Consider the following 11,784-nt stretch of genomic DNA (forward strand, 5'->3'; position numbering starts at 1 on the left):
TTCAGTATTGGCCAATACCAAACCAGTATTAGAAACATGAGCTTTGTTCAGAAGTTTACTCATATTACTAATACATACTTCTTTCTGTAACTCATTACAGAAATTTGGGCAACAGAACATATACAAGAAACTAACTTTGGAATACTTCATTTTACAATTCTGTTTTCGATTTTCTTTGCCATACCGTTTGACCTACAGTGACCTGGAAAATGCTTGATTTGAAATGATGTGTGTGCATACTAATTGGTTACTGTACTTCTGAAGGTATTTGAAGAATTACTGCTTGATGCAGATTGGAGCATCAATGCTGGGAGTTGGATGTGGCTGTCTTGTAGCTCCTTTTTCCAGCAGTTTTTTCACTGCTACTGTCCTGTTGGTTTTGGGAGAAGAACAGATCCCAATGGAGACTATATCAGGTAACTAAGGATTCTTCTTACTAAGCTTGGTGGAAGAACTAATCCAGGAAGAATTTCTCATGTTTAAGTAGCACTGAAGGTACCCCTGATCCTGAGGTGAGCAGGATCAATCTAATCAATAGATTACTTAAATAGGATCAATTTAATTGTGGTTGTGTATAGCTAATTAGTTTGTTAAATTTTGTTTACAGTACATTTTAATAATGATTTTTCTTCCTTCTCCTAAAAAGGCGTTATTTGCCTGTCCTGAGGGGCTTCCCCGCAAAATACATATATGATCCCTGGAATGCACCGGAGGGTATCCAGAAGGTAGCCAAATGTTTAATAGGAGTTAATTACCCAAAGCCAATGGTGAACCATGCGGAGGCAAGTCGTTTGAATATTGAAAGAATGAAACAGATATATCAGCAGCTTTCACGATACAGAGGACTGGGTATGTCAGTAATTGCCTTTAATCTGATTCTTTGACTGCTGGCTATGTACATAGATCCTTGAATTCTGTCATCATTGAATAGGAACTTTTTTTCCCTTAGGTCTCCTTGCATCAGTGCCTTCTAATCCTAATGGGAATGGAGGACTCATGGGCTATTCTCCTGGAGAAAATATCCCAGGTTGTAGCAGCAGTGGAAGTAAGTGCAAAGGAAAGTTCTACCTTGTGAACAAAGGACTAGTAACCAAGAACCAATGTGTATTGACCCTCACGTGCACACACACACACACAACCTTTCTCACTCCATCAGTGACATTTTAGAGGTGAAAACCATCACTACTGTAGTAGAATGTGCATCAAGTTAAAGATCTTCTAAAATGAATGACAGGATCATGTTTTTACAGGGTAATATGAAATTCAAATTTCACAATTTCAGAATGGTCATTATTTTTCACTCTCTTGAAATAACACATCATTGTTGTCGTTAAGTGCCGTGAGTTGCTTCCAACTCTAAACCATCCTGTATATAGAGTTTCCAGGGAGTGTGTGGTGAGTTTGAACTAACAACTTTGCGGTTAGCAGTCCAGTACTTATTCAACAGCAACACACCAGGACACATTAGCTATAAGATAATTAGTTTAGAAGGCCTTATGAAAATGGACAAAAGCTTTGTCATCTACAAAGATTGGGCTGTTTGTTTGCTTCAGGGCTTCAGTGTGTGGGGTTTTGCTTACAAAGTCTGGTCTGTGATGGAATTGTGTGTCATATATTTGTTGTTGTTGTTAAGTGCTGTTGAGTCGATTCCGACCCATAGCGAGCAGCTGGTGAGCTTGAACCACTGACCTTGCAGTTCAAACGACTTTGCAGTCTGAGGCATTAGCCCACAGCACCACACCAGGACTCCCATAGATATTTAGTTACCACATAAATTTTTAGTATGTGTGATACTAATAACAACTAAGAAGACTAGCATTTATATCATTATATGAGTTTTCAAAGGCTCTGAGCAAAAATAGCATGAGGCTAATTGGTTAAAAACAAAGCAGCATTTGAGGAATGGTTATTAAAAAAAAAGAAAGAAAGAAAGAAAAGAAACCAAATGCTGTAAATTGGTTATAAGAATAAACTTTTTTTAAAAAACATGACCCTTTAGAAGTCACACGGTTACTAAGGAGTAAGCACAAAGCTCCTCTTCTTTCCCTGTAGTGCTGAGCCTCTCCTGGACTCCAGCACTGCTCTTTCTCAGTAGCTACAGGTGAAAGCCCACTAGGTGCTATTCCTGACGTTCTCTCCTGTCTCCTGTGTTGCTCACAGTCTGCTCCGTCAGCCTACACGGGAGTGGGCCGGAGCTGTGGGAGGCACCGAGTTAGCTAGCAGGCCACAGCAGAGTACCCGCTAACTGGCAGTGACAGCCCTGTCTGCTCCAGCTCCTTCCTCTGGAGTTAGCTTCAAAAGCTATCATGGTAGCAAGTTAAGTTGGAATTGTACTCACAAATTTGTAAACATATGGTGATCGTGGTGGTATGCCATGGAGTTGGTTCTGACTCATAGTGACCCTGTGTAGCATTTCTGAAGGAAGCTGTAAATCTTTATAGGAGCAGAAAGCCTCATCTTTCTCCCATGGAACTACTGGTAGTTTCAAACTGCTGACCATGAGGTTAGGAGCCCGACTCATAACCACTACGCTACAAGAGCTCTTAAACATATGGTAGTTTCTATATGATAGAAAAAATTTTAAACCTAGAAATTGTTCATGTAGCTTCAGAAAGTTTGTGGAAAAATGGAATGACAAGACAATGACATTTTTTCATGAAATTTTGGAAGCCCCTCATATTTGTCTGCAACACACTTTATGGCTAGGTGCTGTGAGGCTTTCAAAGGACATCTTGTGTTTGTAGGGTGCCATGGAGTCGATCCTGACTCACGACAACCTTCTGTGACACAATAGAACTGCCCCATCAGGTTTCTTAGGCTGTAATCTTTATGGATTCAAAAGATACGGTGGTGGGTGGTGGTGTGCTGTGAAGTCGATTCCTACTCAGTGATCCTGTGTAGGGTTTCTGAGGCTTTAAATCTTTACAGGAGCAGAAAACCTCATTTTTCTCCCTCGGAGCATATGGTGGACTTGAATTGCTGGCCTTGTGATTGACAGCCCAACACGTAACCCACTACGCTACCAGGGTTACCTTTCCAAAGAGCTAGAAGATATAAAAGCCACATTTTATAGTTTAAATGAGGTGTGGCGAGGAAACAAAAACAAATGAGAAAAGTGATGCATTTTAAGATGCTGCTTCTACATGCATCAGGTAAAAAGGAAGAGCTGGTTGAGGGCTGAGGAACTGTGCAGCTCTGTGGGACAATGAGCGGGAGAAGCATTTGGGTAGGCAGCTGAGGGACAGGCATTCTAGACCAGAACTGAGAATACTCGTGGAAAGACCTGTAGCATTTGAATAAGCTGTTAAGCATTTTCCTCTTGGGTTTCTGCCCTTTTGAAAGGATTTACAGACTTGCAAGGCATTATTCCTTCTTGCCCTATGCTTCTTCTGTCTGTTTCCTTTGATTTTAGTCCTCACAAAGGCACTTCAGAGGACTTTATGACTTTTCTCAGGTGTGTAAAGTACTGGAGAATTGCTGATGTCTGCAGTACAAATTACATTTTTCTCCTCTTGTTTTTTTTTTAACCATTTTTTCTTTTCTTAGCTGTATGTTTTCTCCTCAGGGAAGGATTAAACTGTACATTGTTTTTGTTGTTGTTAAGTGTGGTTGAGTTGATTCTGACCCATAGCAACCCTGTGTCCTGAAGTACTTTTGTGCTTATAATAAAAACAGACGACAGTCTGTTTAGTATAGCAGTTATGTTTTAGCTTTTTTTTTTTTTCTTTGATTATTGTAAAATACCTATTCATCAACATCACTAGTTTTTATGGAAATGCAAATTAAAACCACTTCATTCTCACTTTGGGTGACCAAGTATCTCTGGTTGTCTAGGATTGAATGGTTTTCCAGGACACAGGACTGTCAGTACTAAAACCTGGTGCTCTATTTCTGAAAAAATCAGTTCCCCATCAGGTCACCACGAACTGAAATCAGTGCAATGACAACTGTTTGAGTTTTAATGGCAGCTTTATGTTTAACTTTTTAACTAACTACCAAACTGTTTTCCAAAGTGGTTGTACCCTTTCAATCCACTCTAGCAATATGTGAGGATTCCAGTTTCTTCACATTTTCTACACTTGTTATTGTCTGTCTTCTTTATTTTAACCACTCCAATGGCATGGCACTGTAGGATAAGCACTGGACTATTTATCGCCAGGTCAGCAGTTTAAACGCACCAGCCGCTCCTCAGAAAACCTATACAGGTTGCTATGAGTCAGAACTGACTTGACGGCTTAACAACAACAATAATGGGTCTGAGAAGCTGGATTATGTAAAGAAAAATGTGGCATCAGAATTAGAGAAAGACTCATTAGTAACCTGCGATATGCAGATGGCACAACCTTGAGATATCAGTAATGGTCATTAGTTTATTTTATTACTTTACGGTGGAGATATCCCTTTCTAGTGATGAAAGGCATCATCCCTGATCCAGGGCATATACTTTCCAAATTTTGCCGTATCTGAGATTTTGACCTATCTGTTCTGTTCAGGCCGTGAGGTGACTGTGCATTCTAAGGACTAGAATGCTCACATTATCCCAGAATCTTGACACATCAACCAGAAATGGTTCTCTAAAGCTACTTTTGGAGTCCTGGTGTGGTGCTGTGGGTTAATGTGCCAGACTGCAAAGCCGTTTGAACTGCAAGGTCAGCGCTCAAGCTCACCAGCTGCTCCTCGGAAACAGGGTCGCTATGGGTCAGAATCGACTCTATGTCATTTAACAACAACAAAGCTATTTTTTGTGATAGCCAACCACTCTCTTACACTTTCTTTTTTAAAAGGGTTGATATATAACTGATCAGGTTAAGAAACTTCTAGATGGTCTACGTCTCCTTCCTACTTTGAGACGCGTATTGCTTAATACTTATCTGGTCGACCCTATTCACTATCTCCAAGGCAGTAAGTGGGAGGAAGACTTTGGAAGAGTGGGGGACAGGATGTGAACTAAGCATGTATATCTCACTGCTTTCCCCAGTTTTGCCTCATGATTGTATCTAATAGCTGTCACTCAGTAAAACTTTTTATTTTTTAGATAATAAATACCAGTAATATTGTCTTTGAACTGTCACCCTTTCTACAAGACTACATTTCCTGATTGGAGCATGTAGATTTTGAATCATATGGAAACTTGAGGTTTAGTCCTAGAAGCATCCCAGATATTAAATATAAATACTAAAACTTGGATTGAAAATTGGAATGCATACTAGTTGGAATGACATTTAAGTCATTATATTGTGTTTTAAATGCTGACAGGCAGCTCTCAAGGGAGTGGTATTTTACACTGTGCTCATGGAGACAGCCAGCAGCCTCACCTGTTAAAGCAAGGTAAGAATGAAGCATCCACACATACTATTCGTTTCACCTTTTCTATATTAAGCGTGCATTTTTGCATGTGTAGGAAGAAGTCCCATGCGCCCTGGTCTCAGCAGTGGGAAACGACCCAGTCAAGAAGAGGAGACGCAGGGTGTTGGTTCTAAAGTCCAACGACAGAGCACTAATTAGGTGATGATTTTAGACCCTTATTTCTTCCTTATGTACAGTTAATATAAATTAAGATGATTTCCACAATTTAATTCATCTGTTTTCAAAACAATCTTGGAGACATAAATCTCTCAGAGATTATCGTAAGGACCAGTTCTCAGACAAGAGGAGTAGGTCTTTGCTGGGGAAGTGGTGCTCCAGTGTTTGGGGCAGCCAGAGCCAGAGCCCACCATCTTTAAACCGAATAAGTGAAGTGTTTTGTGGTCAAGCCTTTTCTTACAAAAATATCTTTTTCATTTTCTTACTATGTGACCATGAATCTAAAACAATTGAAGAGACCTTTACATTTTAGTGGTATTAAGATAATCTCTTTATGAACTCTCCCCAAATTTTTGCCTCTTAAATGTTTGAGTTTCTTTTATCTATCATACTTGTAAAATTGAAATTCTTCCTATTCTGGGAATAGTTTGAATTTTTTGAAAATGCAAATCCTGTTTGGAAATATGAAAAAGCCATGCCAGTATTTAAATAAATTTTACAGTGTATTTGCCAGTTTTTAAGGACTTCAGTTATCTTAAACTGTACTTTTTATAACTTTTTAATGCCAACTTAATTTAGATTGTAAATTTCTTGAAGATAAACATGACATTTTTATTATTTGTTTTTCTTTTCTTCCTTAAATCACAGAAACATTCAGGCGGACACTGGTGCAGCTGAAATTGGTGGGGAGCTCAGTGCTTTTTCAGTTAAATGATTTTAAAATGTTCATTGATGGAAGGAGCAGGTACATTTCAAAATGCATTGTTTCTAATGATGGTTCTGTGGTTTTTAACTTTTTAATGAATTTCACATCAGACAAATAGTAATTTGTACATAAAGAACTTGGTCAATGAATTTGCGTAATGTAAATATAGTCACAATTAGTATAGACCCTTCAATATATTTTTGATAATTTTTCATGTATGGTTAAAGTTAAAGCTTCAAACTGATGTTCTGATATAAAATCAAAGTTTTACAAGTCAATGTGGGAAAATAGGAGGTTTTTAGACTTTCTTATTAAAAGACTTTGTTAAAATTTTAGGTCAGAATTTTCTTGACATCATGTTTGATTTAACTTTGCGCTCTTTGATACTAATGTCTTAGAAAACGTGTGATCAAAGCTGCCAGCTGCAGCCTGTTATCAAACTGTGTGTTTGTTCTAAAGCTTCACATCGGTCTGTTTGGTGGACCCGGGCTTCTGATAGTCATCCTATCTTAAGTATCTTACCCTCCTCTGTCTCCTCTTTACGTACAGCTAAAGTGACCTTGTTATTAAAGTATATATGAATAGGGAACCTTTGTGTATCTGGTGTTTTATTCTCTTTTCTTTTTTTTCCCTCCCACCCAGGGAGGAAAGGTTCTGTTTTAACTTGAATAAATCAGCATTTTAATAAAAATTATTCCAGAATGGTGGTGGTGGTTATGTGGTGTGGGGTCGGTTCCAACTCATAGCAACCCTGTACAGGGTTTCTGAGGCTGTAAATCTTTACGAGAGCAGGAAGCCTCATCTTTCTCCCGTGGAATAGATGGTAGTTTCGAACTGCTGACCTAGCCCGATTTGTAACCACTACGCTAGAATAGATTCTAGTAATTGCTTACAATGTATAGGGCTTAGGGGCTTCTTAAGGCTTTTTTAGTTTGGTCTAAAATGTGTTGAACAAGTAGCACTAAAAGGAAGAGAGAGGAACTAAATCAATTGAGCAGATTAATAAGTATGTTTGAGGGCAATATTTTCACCCTAACTCAGAGGGTTTGTTGTTGTTATGTGCCTTCGAGTTGGTTCTGACTCATAGCATTCCTGTATAGGGTTTCCAGGGAGTGACTGGCGAATATGAACCACCAACCTTGCGGTCCAATGCATTGCCCCACAACACCACACCAGGAGTCCCCTCTATATGGTAGGGCAATCAGTGATCCAAGGGTTTAAGACCTCTTACTCATTCAGCAAACACTTCTTGAACTGTGCTGAGCAACTTGGAAAAATGGAGTTGAGGGAACCAAGCTTTTGTTTTCACATTTACCTAAAATAGTGAATGTGGGATACATAAAAAACAATGATAGTATTTGTGTACATGTCCCCCACCCCACCCCCCCATGAAAAGGAATGGAAGCAAATCCTGTTGAATGATGATGCATGGAGGAGATTGGAATCATTGCAATGAAGCGATGGTGTAAAGCTGATGTTCTCCCATGTAAATAAACTATCACTCAGTTCACAATAAAAAAAATAAAGATGATAGTATTATCATTTTTAATGTATCTTACATTAAAAACTTTAGGGTCTTCCCACATTTTACCACATTTTAAATATATGCTTCTAATTGTCTAATTTTTCTTGTAGCTAATGCACACTGTGGTAGTTTCTTTCCCACAGTTCTCCATTGTCCATCCAGTTTTTTTCCCCTCGATTGTATGCATTGGACACTGTAAATACTGGCGGTGAGAGAAAGATAACACAGGGTAGCATGTACTTCCTGTAGCAGGCCTAGCTGAGTTGATCAGTTTCCTGATGACAATGCACAGGTGCTACAAGTGTGCAGGTGTTAGCCCTCATTGATGATCTAGACTCGGGGAATCAGTGCTCTCCGCTCTCCCTCCGGAGTTCGCATCCCTCCTCTGTATCCTACACCTGCTTCACTTTTCCTAAATGCAAATGTCACGATTTGATTATAAAACTACAGGGATGGGAAAAGGGAGAATCAGACAGTGTCTCTGAAGGCAGGCATCGGGAGGGGCAGCAGTGTATGGATTCTGGTTTTATTTTTAACTAGAGTTCATTTGTAAATTTGGTCTTACCTGTTGACTTACTTTGGGAAATCTGAATGGCTTTTTCCACTTTTTATTGTGAATTGAGTGACGGTTAATGTAGCAGATCATCAGTGTTGGCAGTTATGAGTTAATATACACCTCCCACCGGTTCCAGTCGTCTCATTGTAACATCACTTATCCCCCTTCCTTGCCCAGTTTCTTCAAGCCTTCTGCACTTTGTCCCTGGGTGATCTCCACTGACCGATAATACTATGTTCTGTAGCTGCACACTAGTGCTGTTGTCCCCCACTACTTATCTGCTGTTGTTCACAGTGACCCCGGATAGGGATTCTGAGGAACGGATGGTGAGCTTGAACTGCCAACCTTGCAATCCACCGCATACACCTGCAGCACCACACCAGGACTCCATCGTATTGTTGTGAAGTGCCGTCGAGTCGGTTCCGACCTATAGCGACTCTGTATAGGGTTTACAAGGAGCAGCTGGTGAACTTGAACTGCCTACCTTGTGGTTCAGACCGATTTTACAGTTCAGCTCATTAACCCGCAGGGCCACGCCAGGGCTCTATTACTGGCTGCAAATGGAACACCGAGGGTGAGGCCAGTTTCAGACCTGAAGGGTGGCGGAGAGCCTGCCTTTTATGATTTTGAGTTCTATTCCACATTTCCCCTCACTTTACCCAGGGCCTTCTCTAATGGGATCCCTTTCAAAGCAGGTGGTAGTGGTAGCTGGGCGGAGACTGATGTTTATGTGGGCCGTTGAGCTAATTGATGCCAAGTGTCTTCAGTTTTCATCACTCTTATTCTCCTCTGCATCAATAATTGCACTTTAGATGGCCTCTCAGGCTTTGAAGACCCCAGTCACACTCACCAAAACAGGATGCAGAACATAGCCTATGGACAGTTATGCCAGTTGACGATGGTGTCCCCTGAGACAATGGTCCTGAGTCCCCAGGGCCCAGACACTCTGAATTACTTAAAGCCGTTTCTCTGGTACTTCTACTTTTTTTTCTTTATGGCTGTGACATTCCTCAAGAGGCAAAGCAACTGGAATCCTAACTTGCCTAAAGCGCTGGGACGGAAGGGAAGAAAACGCCTAGGCGCTCCTGGTTAGTACTGGGGTGTTTTGGTTTCCACTCCCGCTGCCCTACCCACCGCCCTGTTCCGTTCCACCCCGGCCTGTGGGCATCCCGAAGGTCACATGGCCTGCATCCCGTGCACTGATTGGCTTGTGGGGCGTTCCTGTTTTCTGTTCCCTGATTGGTTGCTGGCAGGCGAGTCGGCGCCGCGCCGCTCTAGTAGATACGCGAGCTGCGGGGAGTCTCGGCGGTGGAGGACTCTTGGACAGAGCTAGGCCCCGGGCAAACTGTCTGCTGCGCGGACAGACGCCGTTGGTGAGTCACGTTCGTCCGTCGTAGAGCGGCCGGGAGCTGGGCGTGGGGCCGACACCACAGGATGAAAGCACCGTGCGCCGCGGTCGGTAGTGGCTCTGGGAATGCGAAGGCCCCACATACTTATTGCCCTTGGATGGGTCCCGGGCATTAGATTAATGTGAAACTGTCAGTTCATCATACCTCACTGAAACTCGTGGTGCTGTAGGGGAGCCTGAGTTAAACACGAAAATTGAGCGTATGTACTATGAACCGCAAGGTTGACAGTTCAAACCCACCAGCTGCTCCTCCGAAATGTATACAGGGTCGCTATGAGTTGGAACCGATTCGATCTCAACTACCAAGTAACAACAAAGTGGATGTTGGTTTTTTTCATTATCAGAGGCTAGCTGACACTGATTCAACACGCATTTGCCGAAAGCATTACTATGTGTAGGGCCCAGGACATGACTTGTGAATGTTTGTAAACTCTTTCTTCCCTAAATAATCCAGGTACGTATTATGTCATAGTCTTGGAATCCAGGGGGGAAAAAAAATGTTTAAGCTTGCTTGCTTTAAAAATATGAAAGCCAGCAAAACTTGAGCTCCATTAGTGGGATACAGGTGTGATGAGAAGCTCTAGTCCCACCTTGGAAGAACCTGGAGTGCAGCGGAAGAAAGGTGGTCCTCTGGTTGAGCTGACTGAAGTCTGCAGCCTAGGAAACCCTGTAGAGCAGATCTCTGCCCTATAGGATTGGCTGAGTCCGAATCTCTCAGCAAAACACAGCAGCAACGTAGAGGAAGCTAAAGCGTTTGAAATCAGTTATTACTGACAAGTGGCTTTCCATGTCTGTTGCTTGTTTGCACCAGCAGGTGTCTATTACTATTCTTGAGTCTTGACCTAGAATTGACAGACATTTAGGTGAAATTGGCAAGCCCTGGTGCATTCGGAAAACTGAAATCATTTGAAGCTGAGTTCTTGAGCTGATGTATTTCTAGCGATGTGAGTTTCGTTTTCCCTAGCGTGGTAGGTGTGTTTACTGAGTGCCAGTCGCATGCTAATATGTACATTACATGGAGTGGGCAGTTGTTAAGCGCAGTGGAGTCATTTCAGACTCATAGCGACTCTGTATAGGTTTTTGAACCTTAAGGTTCAAAGGACCTTGCAGTCCAGCGCATTAACCCAGAGCGCCACACCAGGCAGTTGTTGTTAAGTGCCATCTAGTTGGTTCCGACCCTTAGCTACCTTGTATAGGGTTTCCGAGGAGCGACTGGTGAACTTGAACTGCCGACTTCGCAGTTCAAACGGCTTTGCAGTCGGGCGCATTAACCCACAGCGCCCCACCAGGACTCCACAACAGGCAGTATGCGCTGGTAATGAAGAGCAGAGACAAGATTTGCCATTCCTTCTGTGTGTGATGTTGGGCATATTAATTGACCACGTTTCTGTCCTTATCTTTAAAATCGGTTGTTGTGATTATTAAGCAGTGTGTTTGAAGAGCTTTCGGAATATTTGGTGCACTTGGTGGCATCTGGCTTTATTGTTAACTCCTCTCCATTGCCCAGTGAGTTCATGTCCCCATTTTCCTAATGATGAAGCTTAAAAAAAGTATCTTCTGCAAGTCACACCACAACTACCATCCAGGGATTAGGCGGAGGCAGACTAGCTCCAGTAGCCCAACATTTTACCCACTGCCTCATGAACTTGATTTAGTCACCATTTGCACTTGACAAACACTGATTTTGTTCCTCTGTGCACCAACTTCTTTGCTGGACACAGAATAAAGCAGAACAGGACTGGGTTCTGACGTCCCAGAAATAGTAATCTCATGTAGATGGCTCTTGGCTGGGTGCAGGGGGCCTCTGAATCCTTTTGAAACCATTTACCAAGTAGAGTGGTAATGAATAGTGGGTTTGAGTGATTTTTCTCTGGCAGAAGAATCTGGCTCTCATCGGATTCCCACATGGATATGTGATCTGAAGCAAGATGAGGAAGTATGGTTTTAACAGAAGAGCTAGCAATGCCTAGCATCATGCAGACACACAGTGTAAGCTAAAATACAAACAACCGCCTTACTGGGTAAATGAAGAAGAGCTGGTAAGAGTACAAATGCTACAGTCAGGT

At 41.8% G+C, this 11,784-nt stretch overlaps 1 protein-coding gene across 2 annotated transcripts in view; it reads left to right on the forward strand.

Annotated features, from left to right (window-relative positions):
* Positions 1-6,813, forward strand: part of CRY1 (cryptochrome circadian clock 1) — a 64,413-nt gene extending 57,600 nt beyond the window's left edge. The window contains exons 8-13 of one of the 2 annotated variants that reach the window (XM_006865247.1): positions 265-416; positions 647-849; positions 950-1,045; positions 5,257-5,328; positions 5,402-5,505; positions 6,172-6,813. In XM_006865247.1, coding sequence (XP_006865309.1) covers positions 265-416; positions 647-849; positions 950-1,045; positions 5,257-5,328; positions 5,402-5,505 — 627 coding nt within the window. In that variant the 3' untranslated portion in view covers positions 6,172-6,813. Of the gene's footprint in view, positions 1-264; positions 417-646; positions 850-949; positions 1,050-1,667; positions 1,671-5,256; positions 5,329-5,401; positions 5,506-6,171 lie in introns of those variants that run through there. The other variant, XM_006865248.1, reaches the window with a different exon arrangement.
* The last annotated feature ends 4,971 nt before the right edge of the window (positions 6,814-11,784 follow it).

This window comes from Chrysochloris asiatica, unplaced genomic scaffold, assembly GCF_000296735.1.
Source record: "Chrysochloris asiatica unplaced genomic scaffold, ChrAsi1.0 scaffold00076, whole genome shotgun sequence".
NCBI lineage: Eukaryota > Metazoa > Chordata > Mammalia > Afrosoricida > Chrysochloridae > Chrysochloris > Chrysochloris asiatica.